Genomic DNA, 23,047 nt, shown 5'->3' on the forward strand with positions numbered 1-23,047 from the left:
CTTAGGGAAATGACCCCCTTCCTGGTGCCTGGGACGAGCTGCCCTGCTTGCTTGCCCTGCCATGCATCGATGCTCCCCAGTGTTTGGGGTGAGCTGGCCCAGGTCCATGAAGCAGTATGGCCGTGTCCATGCAGGGGTCTGCCTGCAATAATCCGCCCTCTCCCTGGGGGTAGATTAAAGTGGGAAAAGTGTTGGGTTGAGGAGGTTAAACTGCTCGAGGCTGAGCAAAGCAGCGAGCCCCCTTGGCAGGAGACTCATCCCATCCGTGTCGCACGCCCTGGTGAGGGCGGGATGCATTGGCGCTGGAGGTGCAAGTGCAGAGGGGTACCATACCTGACATCCCATTTACGGGGCATTCCAAATTTGTGGGTATCCAAAGGCAGGTGAGATGAATCCTGCCCAGGGGACTGTTTCCAAAAGTCAGCATCCTTGTTTGCGCAGCATTATTTGAATGGATGTAGACCAGAAGACTAGAGACAGGTCTAGCTTAATTCAACAGCAGCCCACGTGATCTATGCAGCACTTTAATCTATTCCCTATGCACGCAATCCGAGATCTTTTGAAACAAAGAAAGCTGCTTCTGAAGCAATTGCTTTCAAAAACCTCCATTAAAAATTCACTGCTAATTGCACATAATTAAGAGAGATTGGAGGAACGGGTGCAAGATCCACTGGAATCACTAGCAGTCTGTTGCTGTCCTGAATCTTTCAGTCATTTTAAAATCAAATGTATAACTCTCTTTGATGTAAACTGGTTGAGAGGATACTATAGGTAGAACTGTTGGCAAAGGGAGGTTTACTTTTTTGGTTTGAGATTTTTACAGCTTGGCAAGTAAACAACTGAAATGTGCTATTTCTGTTTGATCTACTAATTGCAGTTTTCAGGCCCTTGCAATTAGGTGACTGAAAGAGCAATAAGGCCAGGGCAGATTTCTACACACAGCTATTATTAGGAAAAGCATTGATAGTGTAGAGGTAAATAATTGGTGTGGAAGATAATGAATACTTACTACATACAATAGATAATATATACTACGTATATTTTATATATTTTGTAAGTATTAGACATCTGCATTTCTTTGGAGGGTATACATGGTTTTTAGGTAGGCATATCCTTGTTTATTTGGACATATGTCTGCATACACAATCAGATTCGCACTCAGAGCGTCAGTACTTCAGTACTTTTTACGTTTTAAAAACTGTTAACGTATGACACATCCTCTAGGATGGAGCTTGACAGTAATAATTGTGTGGTTGGCTTGACGGTGCTTGATAAAATCATGAGAATGGAGGAGAGTAAGATGCTTAGGCAATGCTTAAGTTAATCTCATGCCTTCCCAGCAAGCCAAGCAGCGTGGTAAGGAGCTATTCCCAAAAGAGGAAGGAAAAGATGCGGTTCAAGATGGAAAGCGTCCTGCTGTCTCTTCTTTTCTGGTACAAAGGTATGCACTTTGCCACCTGAGAGGCACTTTTAGATGTCCCTCTTTGTATTTCTTGTCATCCATGCTTCTTTCTTCTGCCAGGGGCAGTGGGGTACAGAGCAAGCTCTTCTCTACGTTCTCATGGAAGCATAATAATAGAGGGAAAGGCAAAATTGTGGAGGAGATGTGTAATTTATGTACATGAGTGAGCAGCGTTCTTCCAGCTCTATGAATATTCAGTAGTAAAACTCTGTTTCACAAAATAATTGCAGTGTAAAAAAATTGCCATATAATTTGTCAAAATATGAATTTGCAAAGAAAATTGTAGTGCAGCTGAGCCAGTGAGTAAATAATAATGCTGATTTGAAAAATGAGGTACAGTATAACATGAAAGACTGGTCCTTCATTAATCAAACTCTTGATTAATCAAAAACTGATCATTTTCTCTAGCAGCAAGACATTGCTGATGGAGATCTGCCTTTTTTTAAAGGGTCTTTCAGGTATTTTGGTCTGGAAAAGACTTCCAAAGGCACTTTAAGAACAAAAAGCAATCATAAGTCAAGAAAATGGGAAAAGTATTTGTCAGTTTTGAGGCTTTCTCAAATTTACTTTTCAGAAAAGTAGCAATGATAGCAGGTAAGCGAGAGCTAGAAGAAGCCAGAAAATTCAGGGTCATGGTCTCCTTCCATTTTAATTAACCCAGCTGTGGAATGAGGAGATCATTTTCTGGGTTGTGTTTGAACTTTTGGCTTCATTGAAGCCAATGGCAAAGCTGCTATTATCTTAAACAGGTCTGAGGTTGCTCTTGCTAAGTGCTGGGCAGTATCTACCAATATTAATGTGTGAACAGAGTATGATCTGTCAGAGTGTGGGACAGATTTATCAGACAGTCCAGCTTTTCCCCCATGGATGTTGAATTCTCGGTGTTTTGCTTTGTCTAGTTTTTTCTATCCTGCTCTGTTTCCATTGAATATTTTGGTCTACCAAATTTCATGGATAGGAAAGTGTTCCTCAACTAGCCATGCCTTCATTTCATCCTGTTATGCGTGGCTGTACCCCGCTCTGTCTAATTAATAGGTCTTCTTTTTAATCTTTCAGCAAATATTTGTGCGTTCTCCTCATACCTTATCTCTTTGCTCTCTGTTGTTTCATGTGGGAAGGCTACTGGTGCCGGAGCTTCTTGGAAGGCTGTTTTTACCCAGACTCCAGCATTTTTTTCCCGATGGGTGGCATAATTGCAATTAGTCCTTGGAATGAGTTCATACCTTGCTCTGAATCCCAGACACAGCTTGCTTTTAATAGACACCCACACATCAGGATATTTTCGGAGAGCCCGCAGTGAAAAATTACTTGCAGGATCACTTTCCAGGCATCACTCCTTCGATATTTAATTTATTTTCTTAATTTACTGGTTTTCTTAACGTACTCTTTTTCTCTGCTATATGGCCCAAGCGTCCTCTTCTGGATAAAGAGCGAGCAGCGACCCTTTGCCCAGGTCCCCCTCACACTCCTGCTTCTCCCACCACGGAGAAGGTGCCGCTAGGTCAGTCCTTCGAGCCACGTGCACTGATGCCATGATAAGCTCCTTAGCTTATTTTCTCCGGCAGAGCAAGTGGCTTAGAGGAGCACCCCCAGCCCCCGCGCCTTGGCTGGGCTCGTGTTTGCCGGGGACACCACCGCAGCAGCAGCAGCATATGGTGCAGCAGGCAGGCTCCTGCGATGAGAGCCGCAGCAGCTGCCGGGCCCCCTCCATATGGTGAGGGGGAGCACCCCAAGCCCTGGATTGACATGAATATGCTTTTAGCACATTGAATGTGACATGCCTGCGCCGCATTACTCCATCCGTGCTTACTACACGTCGGGGAATAAGTACATCTCAGCAGTTTAAGAGAGTGGATTTCTTTTTTCCCTTCTGTTTTTTGCAGCTTTGAAAAAAAAAAACAAAATCAAAGGCCCAAACCCGCCTTCAGATCACAGTAAATAACATCTTTAGTGCCGCCCTTTGGCATATTCGATACATCTAATGAAATTACTATGCAAGCAATGTTCTGCATAGCTCTAAGCAGGAAGGAACAAACATGTCAATAAGATCAGAAGTTGCCAAAGATTTTCAAAGGAACACTTTGGAAAAAAGATAATTATACATCTCTTAAGAAGAAAAGTGGAAAAGGTTGATTTTTTCCAAATTATTTACTTTTTTTTCAAATATTTTAACAACATAAAAAAATTTTGTAGAAACATTATGGAGACGGCAGGCATAAAAGAGAAATGAATATGAATTAAATAGGTATAATTGTCATTATTTAAATATGTTTTTTATCACTTTCAGATAAATACCAGTAAATATTAAATGAGACACAATACAAATGAATGAAAATGGAAACCAAATAAAAATCATTCAAACAAAAAAAAATGAAGTGGAAACGAAAATAATAAAACCATGAAAAATTCCCACAAAATGAATGAGGAAAACAGCAGCCGTGTTGAAGCACGAGAGAGGAGCTTAGCATGAAGTATGAGCCCTTCTCCCCTCCGCGGGCTGATGCTGGTGCTGGTCCCCTTGCCTTCAGTCTCTGCCTCTGACCGTGCCCGTCAGTGACCAGCAGAGATGAGTCCTTGCAGGCTGATGTGTGCCGGGGCGGTGGTGCCCTCCTGGGGGCTGCCAGGTGCTTAGGGACACGGGGTAGTGGTGGTCTTGGTAGCGTTAGGTTTATGGTTGGACTCGATGATCTTAAAGGTCTTTTCCAACCGATACGATTCTGTGATTCTGTGATTCTGTAATATCATCTGCAGGGGAAACAGACTGAGCATTTGGCCCTCTGCAGCTTTAGGTGGCGAGAGCCCCTGGATGGATGCCCTGCTTTCACCAGGCCAGCCTGGCTCCCAAAATCTTTTGGCGGACACAGATCGCACATGCCTTGGGGGTCTCTGCCTGCCAGCATAGCTCCCAAGGACCATTTAAAGCCTGCACTTTTTAGAAATAAAGGTACTGTTTGCATGACGCGGTCGTCGTGGAGCCTGCTTAGCATGGCCACGGAAAAAGCCCTGGGGGAAAAACAACAAAAGCAACCATGAAGCGACTGGGCGAGGGGGCTATGCCTGCCGAGGGGGCCTGAGTGCTGGCCACGGCTGCAGCAGGGGTCCCTCGGGCCATCATCACCGGCACAGGGGCAAGGAGAGATGGGGAAAACACCCTGTGCGACGGTGGCCTGGGATGCGGCAGCTTCCCCAAATGCATCTTGCTACTGAGGCTGGTGCAGCCTGATGTGAGTCACCTCGCTTGCCTGGCACGACTTCCAGGGCTGGGATGTAAAAATAGCCTAGGTTAATAATATAGCAACCCACAAACTAGCACCCGATGGGCACAGATGTACCGCCATGCTTTTTTTAGTGTCTCGACCCTCTGTTGCTTACAGACCGCCTCACCTAACTCTGCTTCCTGATGCTCTCTAAAGTGGTGCTCAAGGAAAACAGGGACTTGCAATGGTGTGCCTTTCAGAAAACGTGATAAAACTGGTGCCATTCATTCCAGTCACCTCTTTCATTTCTGTGACAGCTTTTCTGGGGCTCCAGTCACATTTTTCTGTTTTTTAAGCTGTTTTCCTTTCCTCTGCCCCATGGCCCACACGTGCAGAAAGGAAGCAGGTGACTAGCTATGCAGCAGGAGCCACCATGCTGGGAAAGCACTGCATCACGGAGGGAGTGCTCTCCACTGGGAGAAGCAGGGAGAAAATAATTTTGCTCATCTCTCTGAGCTCTGTTAAACTGAGATGTTGCTTGCAGAGATGAGAGGCAAAATTAACTATTTTCCAGCTGAAGCTTCTAGGCCACCTAAATCGTGAAGTCAATAAACAAAGTCATTAACATTTTCCAGATACTTTGCCTGCAATGATCAGGTTTATGTGAACTTATTCTGGTAAATCGAGTGATTGACATTTATTCTGTGTTATATTTTATTTCTCTGTTTTATTTTATCATGTACTTTCTCATGCTTGTACATCTGTCATTAATTCTAGCCACTCTAAAAAAAAATGGCTTGCTGTCGTGGCTCTGCGGTCAGGGTATTCAATATGATTTCTCAGAGCTGACCTTATCAAAATGTGCCCAGCCTTTGGCGGTGTTACTTCTGCCCACACTTACCTTCCTCCTTTCTTTTTCCTGTTTAACCACGTTCGTAATGACCACAAACTTTCTGAGACACGGAGTTACCTGTTCCTGTCATTAAAATGCCAGCAGCCAAGCCTCCTTGCTACTGCTTGCCCCTTCCTTGCCCCAGGTAGCCCAAGTTGTGGCTGCTGCTTTATCCCACCTCCGCCTCAGGAAACCCTTGTCCTCCCCATCCCGGCATCCCCGGTCTGCCTCTGCCAGCTCTTTTCCTTGTCCCCCAAACCTGGGGCAGTCTCTGGGGTTTCTCTCCCCTCCATCCTGCCCAGCGGCGGGTGCCAAGTGGGGCTGCCCTGGGGTCCGTGCTGCAGCCCAGCCCCACCGGGATGGGTGCTCCCGGACAAAATCATCCCCTGGTGCTTGCCCAAGCCCCGGTCCCCAAATCCTGTGCTATGGGGCGGCATTTGTGCACGGCAGTGCATTGGATGTGCCACGCTGCAGGGCGGGATGGAGGGACAGGAAAGGCACATGCCATATCTCCCTGTGTCACAAACACGCACAGATAATAATTTATTTCACTGAACTGATGGTTTGCTGAATGTCCTGGGGCACTGCAGGGGCTGTAAATAGGGCTCTTGCCTTTTTAATGTTTTGGGGTTTTTTTCAGTCCTGTACTTTTAACACAACAGCCCCCGGCGGCCATGCAGGACTTATGACTCCCACGAATTGCAGCAATTTGTTCTGTCTGACCTACAATTACCAATTATCTTTGTAACCTTCCTTGAAGGCAAACACGCTCACTATAAAAGCACGCTGGCCATCACATTTTTAGACTATTGGCAGCCAGCTTTCCTCTTCATTTCCTTTGTAGGACAGGGCCCGTCACAGCTGTAAACACACCGATATATCAATTGCTACTTTTTCCGGCCGACTGTAGGCAAGGGCATCTTTTCCTCTCCTTTCCTCTCCCGATGCCGGGGCTTATCAGGCCGCGCTGCCCAGGCGGGATGTTTGGCCCATCCGCTGCTGTGCTTACCCAAGGCAAGCCTGCCGCTCCCCTGTGCCGCAGGCTGCGGCTGCTGGCAGTCAGACGGCTGAGCTGCTCATGGGAGTGAGCCCTTAGCAGTTAACCTTTACAGCTCAAAAAGGCAAAGCTGACCTCCTGTTTGAGATGCCAGCGAGCCATGTGGCGAGGGGTGGAGGCCCCCAGCCCACCGGGGACAGCCAGAGGGGTGGCACGCCAGCACCCGTGCCCTGGCACTGCCTTTGCACCCCTGTGTGTCGCAGGGCTGACCCAATAACACATTGTATTGAAAGAAGGGCTTTTGTGCTTGAAATTCACACCCTTGCTTGATTTGCAGTGATGTCCCCTGGCTGGCAAGCCTAAAAACCCTCAAAGCTGCTCATGTAGCTCCGGAGCAGGCATCGCTGGCTGGGTGCAGCCACCCAAGCAATGCCGGGCAACCTGGGTAGGAGGGTTTATTCCTGGTGGTTGAGTAGGTGCTACCGTACACTCACCCACCTGAAAACTATTCCTTTTTTTTCTGTTGTTTCACTCACAGCTGTTGGGTTTCCAGCTGCATCTGTCAATGAAGGTGCCAGATTTCAATCTTGGCTCTCAAATACCCAGGCAGGGACTCAGGAGGTCTGCTGAAGGGCTCAGCATGGACCCAAGCAATACCCCTACATCAGCCTGGTAATTCACGTCTCCTTTCCCCACTGCAGGCACACGGTGCACGAGAGTAGGCTTCACCACAATACAGTCTTCCTCATGCTGGGCAAATGTACCTGACACGCATGTAAGTGGGCTGCTGGTGTGCACTGGAAGAGAAAAGAGAAACATTTTATTCCTATACAAAGTATATTCATTTGCTAGTTTGTTTACCAGGTTTCTCTGTAGCCCCTAAAGTCCCCCTGCAGCACCCAGGGTGCTGCAGGGGAGCCAAGGCAAGTATTTATGCAGAGAAGTGCAGGCACCTTTGCTTTCACCTCTGCGTGACTCCACTTACTTATCAGGTCATTCCCAGGCCAAAGTGCATTTAACTGCTGGGAGAAAAACATGTAAATGACCCACAAAAGGTTTTCCACAAAAATCAGTCTTCCAAAGGTGAAAATAAAGAGGTTAAGAAACACGTAGCGAGCACACGTCTCTAAATGAAACTTGAACACCTGCAGACTGGAGGAGCCGAGGCTGCAGCCCCGTGAGCTCAGACCTGGGCGGTGGGGACGCACGGCAGGCTGCGCTGGCTGGGGAGCCAGGCTCCCACATCCCAGGGTAAAGAAGCTAGTCCTTGCAGCCAGTGCTCCTGGAGCAGGGCACCCGTCCTGCTGGGAAAGGCTACCGTGGCATGGGCTGGAGGGGCAGGAGAGGCTCCTGCCGGCCCGGCTCCCATGCCCCCGGTGCCAGTGCCGTTCCAGCATCGGCATCGAACAGAGCATCAGGTGGGCAGGAGACGCGCTGCATTGCTTTTATTGGCAAAGGCAGTACAGTTTTGATAGTTGATAATGCCTTGGTTTGTAGCGTATTGATCTGATGACAGGCAGCACTAACTTAAACCACCCTCATGCCGTGCGGCACAGCACGGAGGTGGCAATGCACGGCGTGGCCTTGGGCTTGCACCTCTGCCTTGGTTTTCTTGTTGCACAAGAAGTCATGGGACTTGGCTGGGCAACATCTGTGCTGGGAAAGGTGGAGCGTGCTGTTGCGCGTGGCCCCCAGCCTACATTTTCCAAGAGGCCAGACGCGGAGACGTGCACCCACGTTTTCCTGCTGAGCTTGATGGGGTCTGGGTGCCCCCCTGCCTCCCTCTTGGGCCTGACTAAAAGCCACATCTTTTTATTGTAGACTGATGTTTACTTCTTCTTCCAGGGCCAATGCCTTGGGTTAATGCGGTGAGTTCCTGATGCCAGAAATGCTGCCCTGGGACACTGAAGCAAAGGAGACCATCTCTGCATTAAAGAAAGGATTTTTTTTTAAATTTCTTTATCATTTTGTTCTTTGCTGGGGTCTTTCTTTCAGACTCTTGATACATTCAGGCTCAGTGTCACACCCAAGGAGCAGTTGCATTTCAGTAATAAACAGAGCTTTGTATATAGTTTATATTTCAGCTGATTATAATTGCACAGTGTTTGAGAGTCTTTTGAGATGAAACTTACTATAGAAATGCGGGATGTAAATTCCCAGCATTAGTTGGAGCTTCCTAGGCTCAGCAAAGTGACAGTGTGTGAATGAATAAATCATAACTAGATTTCAGTGAATAATTCAGAGTCTAATTCATTTGGTGAAAAGATCCTCTTTTCCTATTCACAAAACCTCTGTTTGGAGATGGCGGCTTTCTCATGGCTCCTGTATGCAAGTTTTTACCTGCTCAATAGCTTGGTCCTTAGCGGCTTGCAGATTCCCTACTGGTATTGAAAAGATGCTGTTTGACATTTGACTCGTGTTGATGAGTTATCAGCAGTCATGGGACTATTTTTTAAAAAAATATTTTATTTTCATAGTTGTCTGGGCACTATTCTGCCAGTCCAACTGCTATTAACATAGTCTGCTTTGAACTTCACTGGGAAGCGGAGCGGGAGAGCCCTTTTGGCAAGGAAAGGGCTCATAAAAAAGCCATTGCTCAGTGACAGGCAGGAGATAAAACAGGTCAGATGTTACAAAAATAGCAGCTCTTCCTCTACGGCCACAACTGGTTTTCTCTGAGTAAGAAGAAAAGGGAGTATGTAAGATGGATTAGGAAGACCTATTTACATTTCGTTTTCCTCCATCCTGTCCAGAGGGAGTGACCTCAGGCCAGGCACCTCGCAGGGTGCCCCATCTCCTCTGAAAGCACCAGGGATTTGCGGTGGCACCAGGCTGGGATTTCACCCCTGGGGTTCATCAGCTCACACGTTTTAAGGGCAAAATGGGAAAGGGAAGCTGTGGGGCAGGAAGACGGCAAAAGGGGATAGGGGTGAAATTAGCTGTAAAGCAGAGGCTGAGGGGGCTGGCATGGGTTTGTTTCAGGCGTATCTGATCAGAAGGAGGAGATGCCAAAGGCATTGAAAAGGAAACGCAGTGGGGGAGTAGCACCGGCACGGGCACACACAGTGCCCTGTTCCTGCCCACGTCGTCTTGCTTTCCCTGGCAGCCAGCTTGGGGAAACGCAGTGGATTTGTCAGTCCTTCCTTGATTTATTTGTCCCCAGCTCGGGAATAAATGCTCATTGTATTTCCTGATGTTTGCTTGCAGCATCTTTGTTTCTGATCTCTCTCTCTTCTTCCCTCCATGCCCGCTGCCCCAGCTGTGCTGGCCCTCTCCCCGGGAGAGGTAAGTCCCTCCGGCTCGTTTGGCTGCCGGGTAAATGCTGGGGGCCCGACAGTGCCCGGCTCCGGTGCCTCAGGGCAGAAGGAGGCATGGCACCTGGGCCTCCAAGCCCAGGCACGTGCTCTGACCTCTGAATCCAAGGGGGTGTCCTCCCACGTTTTGTGCCAGGCTGGCACGAAGAAAGGGGCTCAGAGAAGGTGCAGCAGCCTGGGCGGGCGTGAGTGTTTGAGCGTCAGGACTCAGATTTAGCCTCGTGTCACTATTGTCGATGACTATGTTGATTTATTATTGGTTTTTTACCTTCCCTTTAGGATGAGAGACTGGAGCTGTGGCACAGCAAGGCTTGCAAATGCGATTGCCAAGGAGGTCCTAATTTGGTGTGGTCCAGCAGGACTAACAGCTTAGAGTGCATGCCAGGTAATGGGCCACTGTGCTTTTAGCCATGTTTGTCTGGTGATCTTCAGCAGCTTCCCCCGTTGCACCCTGCATTGCAGAGGTGGCACGTTATGATGGTACTTGTCCCAAACCCAGCTCCTGGTGGGGCCGGGGAAGCTGCACCGGTGGGAGGTGTGGGGTGACCCTGCATCGTCGGGCAGAGGGGCAGCAGCAGCGCGGGCCGTGCCTGGGCCTCGGGAGGTGACCCAGGGTGGCCCAGGCTGGCCGGTGCCAGCAGGCAATTGCCTGCCCTGTCCCTACAGCCCCCAGCGCTGGTGCTCTCAGAAAATGCCTGGGGCAGCTACTGCTGTGTGCAGGATTTGCTGTAGGAAACCTTTTGTACAACCTAGGCGGATTCTCCCTTGCTGCAGTTTAGCCTGTGACATCTTCTCCTCTCCCCAGGGGTCAAGGAAAACAGTTTATTCTTTATTTGCAGCGTATTTTTAAACAGTAAAATATCACAATCGTGTTTCCTTTCTCTGGGCTGCCCCAGCCCAGCTCCTTCAACCATTCCTCACGGATTATGTTTTATAGGTTTCTGATCAAGCTCTTCCCTTGTTATTCTCTGCACCTGCCACATTTTCCCTGACGAGGCACCCCAGCAAGGCTTTACTGGTGCCCAGCTGATCCTCAGGTTTAGCTCATGTGTCCCACAGAAGCTGTACTCTTGTTCAGGCCTCTGTCACACAGATGTTCAAAGGTGTTCATCCCTCTGGGGCTGGGTGCTGCAAGTGATACCTGCCTTGTGCCCGCTAGCAACCACCTCTTCCCAGCTCCTGCAAGAGGCTGTGCGACAACTTGAGGTGTGTTTTGCTGCTCCCCGGTTCCCCAGGGGAGATACTTGGGGAAAACAGTCACTCCAGTGCTCAGCATTTGGTATGGCTGCCCTGAAGGAGGCGGAGGTTAAATGAGTTACCCTGGAAGAGCTCTGAGTGGAAGCCAGGATGGGCTAGAAAGCAAATAAAAATGTGTATTGACAAGAAGATATGACACCATTGACAAATCTTGCAGGCATATGCAAACAGAAATGAGAGGGGGAATAAACGCCAGGCATTTCTATCCCACGTTTGTGTTGGACCTGAAGGTTTGCCTCCCGTGGCACGAGGCAGCTGACAAGCGCAGAGGCTTTCCAGTCATCCTTGCTGGGCCGTCTGCTTCTCCCGAGCTCTCCCTCCTTGCACCCTGCTCCTGTGAAGGCCATGCCCACCTGGGGCTCGCCCAGCTTGAGCATCGCCCACAGGCTTCTTCCCTGCCCAGAGAAACTGCAAGGAGAGGATTCATCTGCCATGCATGGGTGGTGTCTCACCCCGGGGCAGAGTGGTCCCAGACATCCCCAGTAAAGGGTCATGGCTCCTCAGGCTCTGTTCTTCCAGTTTCTGCAGCCTGTATCTCTACACGGCTGCTTGCTGGGGCAGCTATGAAGAGGAAGAAGGCATTTGCTGGAGACAGCCCCTGTGATGAAGAAGAATCGCTTATAGGAGCTCCAGAAATGACACTTTATATCTCTTGTTCTGAGGGTTTCCTCCAGTCTCTTATGAAAGAAACCCATACGCACTACCACAAACGTGAGTCTGAGCTGGCATGGCCCTGCCCGAGCTCACCGCTGCCTTTCAAAGGGCTGGCCACCACAACTCTTCTTTGTCACAGCATCATCACGAAGCCCACCTGTGATGGGCAGGTCCCCACAGTCCTTTCATCCTTGTCTGAGTCTCTCTCCATTTGGATCATTTGGACATCCTCCACCTGTAACTGTATCCCTTTGCCTGGAGCTGCAGTAAAGCATATTTTGGACAAATGGAGATTACTGCACACTCCAGGTCTCCATGTAGGATCCCCCTGCTTCCTGCAGCCCTGGCGTCATGTGCAAGGAGCAGCATCGGCACGCTCACACGCACCACAGAGCCTCGTGGCAATGCTGAATCGCAGCCGGCCCAGCAGAGATCCCTGACCAACCCCTTGGGAAGTCCTTCTCACAGTGGCTCCCTACCGGCACCTACGCCTGGCATGCCAGCCTGGTCCTACTGCACGTTTTCTTGCTGTTTAACCTTAACAGTGTACAATTCCCCAGCTGAAGCCTTGCTACAGCTTGGTACCACCCTGCTATCGCTTGCACCAAGGAATCACAGAATCACAGCATGGTTTGGGTTGGAAGGGACCTGTACAGATCATCTAGTCCAACTCCCCTGCCATGGGCAGGGACATCTTTCACTAGACCAGGTTGCTCAAAGCCCCGTCCAACCTGACTGTGAACACTTCCAATGATGGGGCATCCACAACTTCTCTGGGAAACCTGCTCCAGTGGCTCACCACCCTCATCATAAAAAATTTCTTCCTTATGTCCAATCTAAACTTACCCTTTTTCAGTTTAAAACCGTTGCCCCTTGAAAGGGAAAGGAAGGACAGGAGACACGGCAGGTTTGGTTGATCCATCCATGGCTGAGGGACACGAGTGTGAGAGGAGCGGCTCTGGGTTTCCTGGCCAGGCCAGGTGTGAGGGGTGCTCTCACGCATGAGCATTATGTAGCTGAGTAATGAAGGCATCCTCCTTGACTAATGAAGGCTGTTCTCCTGAATAATGAATCTCCCAGCTGTCTCTCTCCCCAGGCTGGGGGGCTTTGCGCTCTCCACACCCAGCCCAGCCCAGCCACAGCGGTGTGCCCCAGCGTCCCTACTGCCTGGGGACGGTTTGCAGAGCAGCCGTGCTGAGGTGTGGCAGAGCTGTGGCATGGCACAACCTCTGCATGAGTTTTCTCCAGGTCAGCGGTAATGGCATTAAATGGCTTAGCCGGTTTGGCCAGGTGGGAATCAGGCATCAGTTTCGCGGGTCCCTGCGCACGGCGCAGCCGGACGCGCCAGAAGGTGACCTGCTAATTGCATTACGGTTGTGCGATCTGCGGATTAGTGTTGCTAAAAGTAAAGTTACGTGGTGTTTGAGATGAGCCTGCTGAGTAGTAAACATGCAGGGCCACCCCAGCCCAGCCGCCCTCTTGCACAAGGGGAGCAAGGGTTTTTAACGCGGTGGAAAAGCGTGATGTTTCCGTGCCTGGAGGAAGGCGGGACAGTGGCTATGTGTTTTCATGGAGAAAAACATGTTAATGAGGTACCAACTGAGCAAGATACGTTAATGAGATATTGATGCATACGATATTGACCTAGTGAAGCTTGCTAATGAGACATCGACCGCGCTGCCACAGTGCTGGGGCGTTGCACCGGGGAGGCCGTGGTCACGCCGGGCCCTGGGCACCTGCTGATGCTCCCCACGTGTCGGTCATTTTTAACATGAGGCATCATGCTGGTCGGTCAGGCATGGCTAAGGTGAGGAAACGTCCTACCCACGAGTGAAGCTGCGCAGAGCTTTGCTTGCTCCTTTATTGCCGAAATTCATGAAATGGACTACGCTAAACTGGAGAATGTGCCAGAGTCACCCTTGGGGGACCACACATGCTCCACAGGCTGCAAAATTAGAAAAATGCTGCCCATGCTATAGATGTTTGCCCAGGCAATTCCCATCTGACACTTGCGAGCACCTTCTTTATGTGTATCTAGATACATAGTGATAACCTGCTCACATAAAAAATGATCATAACCAAAAAAAACCCCAAATAGGTCCAGGCAGCATGCAGGCACTCTGCATGGCAGCATCACCAAGGGCTTGCCTTCCAGAGCACTGTGTGGTGACCCACCTCAGAAAGTTTTAAGGATGAATGAGTATTTCTGCCCCTAGTGGTGTTGCAGCCAGCGGGAGCCTTGCTGAACTTCTTGCTACTGCAGAAGACAGCTGTGGGGTCAGGTTTGGTAGCCTGAGGATCTGAAGGCAAAAACTCAGATGTAGATCCCTGAGCCTTTGGCAGAGCCACGCATTACAGCACACTGGCACCAGAGTACACGCAGGTTTTCCACAAGACAAGACCATCTCCAGATAGAAAGATAGTCCCCGTAGCAGAAAATGCAGAAGATCTGAGGGTGCTCGTGGAGGGATGATCAGAGCAGGCTCAGCAATTTTGCCATCCAGTCATAGCCATAAATCAAGACAGTGAGTGGAGGAGCGGAAGGAGATAAAGTCCAGCAAGAAAAGCCATGCCAGGCATTTCTCAAGGACCAGGCAGAGGCTGACAGCCTGGAGGCTGGATCCAGGTCGATGGATCCAGTCTGGATCTGCTTCCACATGCTTGCAAGAAGGAGACTCGGATTGCAACATCTGAATAAAACCTTCCCCCAAAATGATGGAGGCAGCACAGGTTTAGGAAGTTTGAGAGGGAGAGAAGAGTCAGAAATTCATACAAGACGAGTTAGAAATGAAGACCCCGTGGCCCCTGGGCAGCAAATACTGCAGGGGTTGTGGTCCAGGTTTAAGAGCACCCCCAGCATCCTGGCCAGGGAGGACAGAGGGTGTTGGCAACAAGCATGCAAACGCAACCAGAAAACACGGCCAGCCACGCGTGGCCGTACGGTAGCATGCTTTTTCCCTTGTTCTGCAGAGTGCCCCTACCACAAGCCCCTGGGCTTCGAGTCCGGCGCCGTCACCCCCGACCAGATAAGCTGCTCCAACCCCGAGCAGTACACGGGCTGGTACTCCTCCTGGACGGCCAACAAGGCCCGCCTCAATGGCCAAGGCTTCGGGTGAGTCCAAAAATTCCTACCGGAAGAGTCCCGTGGGCAGGCGGGTGTGGGGGGCTGGGGCACCCCCGGCAGCGTGGGGGCAGGGGGGGCTGCCCGGGAGGGCAGGGGTGGAGGACGTAGCGGGGCCGGTGGTGTCCCCCCAGGTGCGCGTGGCTCTCCAAGTACCAGGACAACGGGCAGTGGCTGCAGATCGACCTGAAGGAGGTGAAGGTGATCTCGGGGATCCTCACGCAAGGGCGCTGCGATGCCGATGAGTGGATGACCAAGTACAGCGTGCAGTACCGCACCGACGAAAACCTCAACTGGGTTTACTACAAGGATCAGACCGGGAACAACCGGGTCAGTGGACTTTATGCTTCGGCCATTGGTGGAGTGGGGGGCACATTTGGTGACACAAAAGCATCGGGTCTCGGCAGGGAGGTGCCCCACCCTCCAGGGTGGATGGGGCCTGGCACTCACCCCACATCCAGGGGCAGCATGGAGAGGGGTGTCCCCCCGCCGTGGTAAGAGCAAGTGCCATGCTGACCAACTGCAGAAGAACAAAATACATTTTTTGCTAATGATGATGGCGGAGTCTAGACTAACTCAGCAGGACGGAGGCATTAGCTGGCATCGCAGGGGAAGTGGCACCTCCATGATATAACCCCTTCCTCGGCCGGGGCCGCACTACGCCAGGTGTACTTGGGCACTGCAAAATGGGGGCTCCTTCTTTTGCTGTAAGGCCAGGGCTAGTGCACAATAACGATGCAGAAAAATCCCTGAGACAAAATCTGCAACTATTTAAGTCACAACCCACCGAACCGTTCACATGCTGCACTTAGTGGTTGGTTTGAAGCGAAAAATCGGACAGGGGACTCTACAGTGGTGCCTGTGGTCCCCATGCAGCCCAGGTGGGCTAGGGGATGCCATGGCTGCTGCCTCCTAGGCATCGTCAGTGTCCATCCGTGGGGATGGCCCCATCCCAGCATGGGAGGCTCTGGTGGCTTCCCTAAAGCACTGGTTTCTGCAGCCCTGGGGAGATGCTGAGCTTTCCCAAAAAAACCAGGTCATGGCAGCCGAAGACATGGCAGTGTGGCCAAGCAGTGGGGAAGGGCCCCCAAATACATTTTTTTGTCTGTATCAGCGTGTCTGGGAGCCCGGCTCATGAACTGCAAACAGCCAAGGTCAGCCATGCTCACTCCGAACACATGGTGCCTTGCTGCCGGAAGATGCATGAGAGAGCATGGGGCGAGATTAAGTCTAGCCTAACCAGAAAAAGTGGAGGAACAGTGGGTGGAAAGTGACTTACCCAGGAAACCCAGCCAGTGTGACAAAAATTGTCTGTGTCTGGCTATTTTTAAAGTCTTTTATTTTGGGGGTGGGGGAGAGGGACACTCCTCCTCTGCTCTGCACAGGCACCCCAAACTCATGGGGCAGCATTTTCAGCCCCCTAACTGTCCGCCAAACCTCTCTCCCCAGGTTTTCTACGGCAACTCGGACCGCTCGTCCTCGGTGCAAAACCTGCTGCGGCCGCCCATCGTGGCCCGCTACATCCGCCTCATCCCGCTGGGCTGGCATGTGCGCATTGCCATCCGCATGGAGCTCCTCGAGTGCCTGGGCAAGTGCGGCTGAGCGCCCACCCGCCCCATGCTGTCTCCTGGGGGGGATGTGTAGGCGTCCACCTGTGCAGTCGCCCCACCTCGCCACCGATGCTGGCTGCGGCCGCGGTCCTGCGGTGTAAATGCCCAGCCCGCAAAGGGAAGGGCTATCTTGAATAAAACGTTGCTTCGCACCACGCCTGGTGATAAAGCTAAACCCTGCTGTGAAGCTGATAGGTGTCTATGGGGCACACATCGAGGAAGGCAGGAGGGTTCGTTGCTGCGGCTTTGATCCCGGGAGATGTAGTGCTTCTGGCCCTGGCTGTTAGGTTGGGGAAATCATCATCACAGCATGCTGTGGAGGCCAAAGTAAGTGCAGGTGGGGTCCAAAGGCAGGGCTTGGACTCCCTTGGGGAGGACAGGTCTGTGAGTGATTATTTGTCCCCGAGCCTGGGCATCCCCTGCTGCCACACCGGGGCCAGGGAGGGCTCTTGCGCCGGGGCAGACATCTCACCCTGCTTTTCCTCATGCTCCTCCTGCCAGTCTCTGCCATCCCTGAGACAGGGTCAGGGCCAGATCTGGCCAGTGCCCAGTATGGCGGGCCCCGCCTGTACCTCACACTCTCAATCACCTCGTGTCCCCTTGTATCAGGTCCCCTCCAGCCTGATGTGCTGTGGCCGTTTTTGGGACAGCTGTTGGTCCCTTATGCACTGGGTGGCCAAACCCCCTCCAGATCCTCTCTGGTTTTGCACTGACACATCCCGGGGAGCCCAGGACGGTTCACTCCCCATGGGCGTTTGGGCACAGGAACAAGGACTCGCTCTCATTAACTGCCTCGATCTCCATGGCCCAATACCTAATGGGTGCTGAGCACCTGAGGCATTTGGGGCATGTGGAGGCTCTGATGATGCACCCATCTCCCTGGGGTGACCACCCGGGTGCTATGGCTCATGTCCCTGCCTCTGCCCGCAAGCTGATGCCCAGCATGACCCAGGTGGGAACTGCGGCCCCTGCAGCTCCCCATGTGGGAGGGCCGTGGGGGGCTCTGGGGTGGCAGCCGCTGTTTGGCTTGTCACATGTTGTGGCAGAAACCTGGCAGGCACTGGAAGCCTTTTCCCTATTTTTTAACAATCCGTGCATCCATCCCAAAGAGTCGCGGCATTGGCACCTGAGCTGTCTCAGCGGAGAGAGGAGAGACACGAAGACAGCGGCACCAAGGCAGGCCATCTGCCTCTCGTGCCCTCTTCCTACCCCTGTGGGGAGAGAGACGAATGCTTGGTGTGCAAGGCAGGAGATGAGATGTGGCTAAAACCAAATAAGATGTGACCAAAACCATGAGAAAAGCCTTTGGATGTCTGTGCAATTTGTCACATTTTATTCATTTGTGAGGGCAGATGTTTCTGCCTTGTTTTTTTCCTGTATATAGAGACAAATAATAACTGTCAGGAAAATAAGCTGTTCTGGCGAGTCTGAAAGGTTCTGCTCCACTATACCAACAGTATGAAGTCTACCGAGATGTAGAAAAGACCAATCCCCATCTGCTGAGATGATGGTTATTATGCCACCGTCACTCCCTTGTTCTCCCCCACCCCCCAAATGACTTTTGCCTGTCCACAAATGGGTGTAAGGACACGTTTTCTTAATAAGAAAGCAGTGAATCTGCGTGGTTCTCTACTGATTATCAGTCCAGGCAAGCTCTACTGAGAAGGTCCACTGAGCTCGAGGCAAGCCCTCCGTGCAGCGGAGCTGTGGGACCAGCAAGGGGTAACAGCCTCCCTGCAGGCACTGCACATACAATGACAGGGAGACAAGGGCCCTCCACCAGCCATCATGGCTCTCGTGTTAGTAACACCAACACTGAAAGCTGAAGTGGGTCCAGTCCGTGGACACAGGTGCCATCACGTTAACACGCTGCTCTCCCTTCCCTAAAAGCAGCACAGGCAGCTCTGCTCCGTGTCCCGGTGGATGGTGACTAGAGGGGAGGAGGCTTGGTCGCTGCTGGTTTGTTGCATGACTGAGGAGTGGTGGGGTGGGGTTGGAGGGGTGAAAGGATGGATTGGGCACCAGCCAATGAATATTTGTAGCGTCCCAAAGCAGTTAAGCTTGACTGTAACCACCCAAAGCCTTGGCTGTGACTGGCCTCTGAGCTCCCACGCACAGTCCGGGGTTTTGCAAGTTGTCTGGTTTTGGAAATGCACACTGTGGCAGGGGCCGAGAGTTCCTGCGTAATTTGGAAGAGCTCGCAAGCTTAATCCACAGCCTGAATGGATGGATCACACGCCGTTATACACCCAAGCACCACACTAAATTATGTATCTTCACATGACTAATCCGAGATATAGGATATAATAAAACCTTGGAGGGAGAAAAGACTGTCCAGGTAGAAAGGACCCGTGCTATCACTCTGCCAGCCTCTCGGCTTCACGGAAGTCACTAGACCCTTTTTCCAGATTGAAATGTCCAGTGATAAATAAGAACTACCCGGCACACACTGAATTTCACAGTGCATTTACTTCGTGCCTCTCCCTGTCTTTTGCCTGCGGTTCACTTCTCTGGCTTGCATGGGGAAAGGGCCTGCTTCTGGCTTTGATCTGCAATGTCAAAAGGGTTCCTGCTAAAGCAGGAGTTTCTGTTCTGATCCTAGCTATGCGGCTCATTTGCTAATCGACCTTTGGAAATTCACTTAACCTCTGCCTCTTATCTAAAAAGAAGGGTGCTGAGAGGCTTAATTAATTAAGTCGTCCTAAAATGCTTTTAGAATTGCACTTGACTTCCACCTCTGCATAAATGCAGAGTGCTGGAGTAACAGTGCGACTGAGGGCGTTACGAAAGCGGGATAGAACCAGCCAAAATACAATCGCAAAAATACAAAGCTTTTCCTCATAAAGTCTAACTTTTCCTAGCATATCACTGTCATTTTAATTTACCGGCACAGATGCCTCCAATCACGATTAACCAGAACAGAGCCAGCAACTGAGGCTGCAGGAGATGATGCAAAGCAGTGCTGAACATGCATTTATCTTCTAGGAGTGAAAATCCTGCAGGTCTTTACCTGCAGAGGTAGGGAGACCAATGCATGACTTTGCAACCGAGTAAAATGCAACAGGTTTGAAACAGGAGGCAGGACCAAGAGCTGCCTTCAGCTTCGTGACCTGAGATTTTAGTCCGGGATGCTTACAGAGAGAAGTGAGGAACTCTGCTGAGAAGTCAAGCTTGCCCAATCTGAACTGTGTGGTAAGAGACTGGCTCAGCCCTCCAGACCAGCCACACCATTTGTAAGTCAATAGTCGCTTTCTCATAATGGGTACCTGCAGGAATTACCCTTTTACAGCTGTCTGAGAGAAAAACGCCCACACCCACTCTGTTCCCCTCCCACGGGGGACCGATGCTGACTGCACTGGGGCTACCAGGGTGAGGTGCTTGACCTCTTCAAGGAGGTGGCCACTTCATTTTCTGGAGCCCTGCAGGGAGTACAGAAAAGGGCACCGAGCGCCTGGGGTCACTACAACCAGATCCTTGAAAGAGTGAGAGCCAAGTGAGGTTGTAGGAGTAAAGCCAAGTCCCCAGAGAGCTCGGCACCTCAGGGAAACAGGCGTTTCGAATGCATTTCTGGCTGGGACTGTTGAGATGCTGGACCGCTTGTCCTGGTGGAAGTTGAAGCCGCTGGCTCAGGCCAGCAGTTTCCCTCTTTGGGAGGTGATGGGCGCAGCTCAGTGCAGGCCCCAGGCAGCAGCCCGCTCGCACAGCAGCTGTGGCTGCAGCACCCCCCACCAGGCGGCTGTTTCGGAAGGATCCGAACAGACGGCAAGTCCTGGCTTTCAGCAAGTCTGCTGCTGGAGCGCAGAGGGAAAGAAGGTCCCTACTCCTCAGTTTGTTTCCAATTACCCTGAAGAATGAGGGACCAGCAGAGAAATATTTAAAGTTTTTTAAAGCTGTGCACAAGAACAAAAAAAAGTCATGGCCAGGACACATTAAAAAGGAACCCATCAAAAAATACATCGCTGACACCTGAACGTTTGCCTAGAAGAGTCTCAGCTTACGCGTGGCGATGCTGAAATGCCAACATGATGCCCAAATGGTGGATCCCCTTCTGCAGCAAAGACAATTCAAGGGCTGGAGACTTTCCGAGCCTTTTAATTTCTGAGGAGTGCCTGCTGAGGGGGTCGGTGGGTTGATACTGTTCAAAAGAGAGAACAGCAGAGATTCGTGCCCTGAAAGGACGAAAGCCGCCCAGCGTCTGCAATGAGACTACAGGGATGGCGGGCAACAAAGCGCTGCAGCGCCGTTTTGTCTGTGCTCCTGTGGAAAGGCCAGGCCTGCGGACGGAGACAAGCCAGCTTCTCAGATGGGGAGGCACCAGGACCTGGCAGCGACCTGTCGGGCAGAGGAGTCCCGCTGCGGTTCTGGCCCGTCGTGCTCACCTGAGCCACACGAACGCTCGGGGAGGTGCTCTGCAGGAGATGTGTCAGGAATAAGATCAGCCGTTGAGCAATGCCAGCCTTCTAGTGCAAAATCTGCATTTTTATTAAAGACATATTTTGGAAGGCCCATTCAAAAATACATTGTGCTCAGTAAAAATTAACCATTTCCATGCTGATAATTAAGGTTACCACAGGATTTTTTTTTTTTTCTCTTTTAGAGTATTTACAGCAACAATAGAAATTGTACAGAAGTTAAGAATGGAATACATGCCCAAAAAAAATTTGGTAAGGTGTACCAACAACATGATACAAAGGGTTGTATACAAACACTTTACAAATGGTTTATTAACTTGCATGAAGTCATCCTTAAATATTCAACACATTTTAAAATCAATTTGTATTCCAGGATTAAAAAGGTTAACACCACATCACATCCCTTCCACAACAGAAAGCATGGTAAATTTAAAAGTTTGTGCGCTTTAGATTCTAGTAGCTGTTAAAAAACATCGAGGAATCGAGGAATCTTATCCGTAAATTTAGAAGTTTTGAAAGCTACCTCCCCAGCCTGTTATTTTTGGAATAGTCTGTACTGGCAGATTGTGAAAAAAGATCACATTTTTCTAAGCCTCGTTCTTCCTTCCTTCTCCCAAATGACACAAATTCAGAATTCAGCATTTCACAGTGGAGATCTAAGCAGTCCTGGAAGTCCTTAGCAGATTAAGCAGATTTTAAAATGCCTGCATAGAGTTTCCAACAAAATTGTGGTTTCATGGAAGATTTTAGCTTATTGTTCCATATAAACCAAATATATATAGATGTCACTCCTTTCAATTAGGCATATCCTTCAGTAGTACGAGTCTAAGATGTGCACTAGCAAAAAAAAAAAAAGTTAAGAAGGAAAGTCGAGACAGTTACCTACACTTAAAGTTTTGCCTTGTTACTAAACAGTTAAAAACTCTGCCATTGGATTTACACGTCAAGAGTTTACACCGAGAGGCTCATATCCTATAAGAAACTTGAACAGCGGCTTGTGCTATGAACATGCTTTAACCTTGCTAATGGAAAGCTCTACAAAGCAGTTACTTCACGACAACGCATTTCTACGCCTGTACAATTAAGATGCCACCTTGCATTTCTCAGAACGGGTCCAGAGAAACAATGCCCTGTGAAAACAGAGACCTGGTGGAACAAAGCGCCTGGTAGGCGGCGTGTTTTGGTGGGGGCACAATGAGGTAAGGTATCTCACCCAGATGAAATGGAAAATTAAAATGAAGAAAATCCTGAGCAAGTCTAAGGATAGCTGTTTGAATAAAACAGCAAACAGGGTGGAATAGTAGATAAGGCCTCTAACTCCCTGATAATCTGCACTAGAGAAACAACAAAGAACAAGGCAACTGCAATATTTGAGAACCACAAGGGGACGGGCAAGGGAAGACTGCAAAGCAGTGCAAAGGATGGCATTGGGATTCTAGAGGGAGAGCTCAGATGGCTTGGAGGTTTCAGAAGTATATCAGATGAAGGCCCATCAAGATTTTATTACTTGGTTGCTAACAGTACCTAGAGGAAGAATCTTTTTATATGTCTCTTCAAAATTTGGAGTCAATAGTAAAGTCAGAACAAACCAAACCTTGACCACATTCTGCAAGAAAGAGGAGGTAGATTGACTTGCAGAGAAGACAAGAGATGTGTAGAGTCACTCTTAGCCTAAGTCACAAATTCCACGTTCAGACCCTTGGGCCATGTCTTAAGAGTCACTTTTGCCCGGCTGCACATTTTGAGTTACCTTCGAAAAGAGCCTGAGAAGCAATCTGATTCGGGGGAACGAAAGCATCCACACGTAGCGGGGCTGGTCCTCTCGCACTTCTCATGCCTCTTCCACTTAGCTTGTCAAAAGCCAACTTTTGCACCAAACAATTGGCTGTACACAAGGTAACAAATAAGCATCCAAGCAGAACTTGGAGCAAGTAAAATTCAGACCTAATCCATCAGATTTACCTATGCTGTTTCACGCAGTAGCTGTTAAGACAGTCCACTGAGAGAACAGGTGACCTACCACAGCCTTTCTCTTCAAATTGAAAAAGGATCTCCTATAAAATTTGCTTTGCTTAATTTTCACCAAATTTGCTTCATGATTGCAGAATGAAAAAGATTTTTCAAGAGATTG

General features: G+C 50.0%; 1 protein-coding gene across 2 annotated transcripts; it reads left to right on the forward strand.

Annotated features, from left to right (window-relative positions):
• The first annotated feature begins 1,311 nt into the window (after positions 1-1,311).
• Positions 1,312-16,496, forward strand: RS1 (retinoschisin 1). Of its 2 annotated transcripts, none has more exons than XM_075491890.1 (6): positions 1,312-1,440; positions 9,798-9,833; positions 10,142-10,247; positions 14,744-14,885; positions 15,029-15,224; positions 16,344-16,496. In XM_075491890.1, exons 1-6 carry the CDS (start codon positions 1,312-1,314, stop codon positions 16,494-16,496), a joined length of 762 nt encoding a protein of 253 aa, XP_075348005.1. The 2 variants fall into 2 exon arrangements, with proteins under 2 accessions (XP_075348005.1, XP_075348007.1); XM_075491892.1 differs by having other exon boundaries at positions 1,390-1,441; positions 9,808-9,833.
• The last annotated feature ends 6,551 nt before the right edge of the window (positions 16,497-23,047 follow it).

The sequence above is a fragment of the Mycteria americana genome, chromosome 1 (genome assembly GCF_035582795.1).
Source record: "Mycteria americana isolate JAX WOST 10 ecotype Jacksonville Zoo and Gardens chromosome 1, USCA_MyAme_1.0, whole genome shotgun sequence".
Classification (NCBI taxonomy): Eukaryota; Metazoa; Chordata; class Aves; order Ciconiiformes; family Ciconiidae; genus Mycteria; species Mycteria americana.

What these genes read in the sequence shown, in the direction of transcription:
- RS1 (XM_075491890.1), top strand. Translation starts at nt 1,312, where the DNA reads ATGCTTAAGTTAATCTCATGCCTTCCCAGCAAGCCAAGCAGCGTGGTA. An exon ending in CTCAATGGCCAAGGCTTCGG is followed by an intron (nt 14,886 to 15,028) that starts GTGAGTCCAAAA and finishes GTGTCCCCCCAG; the next exon opens with GTGCGCGTGGCTCTCCAAGT. An exon ending in ATCAGACCGGGAACAACCGG is followed by an intron (nt 15,225 to 16,343) that starts GTCAGTGGACTT and finishes CTCTCTCCCCAG; the next exon opens with GTTTTCTACGGCAACTCGGA.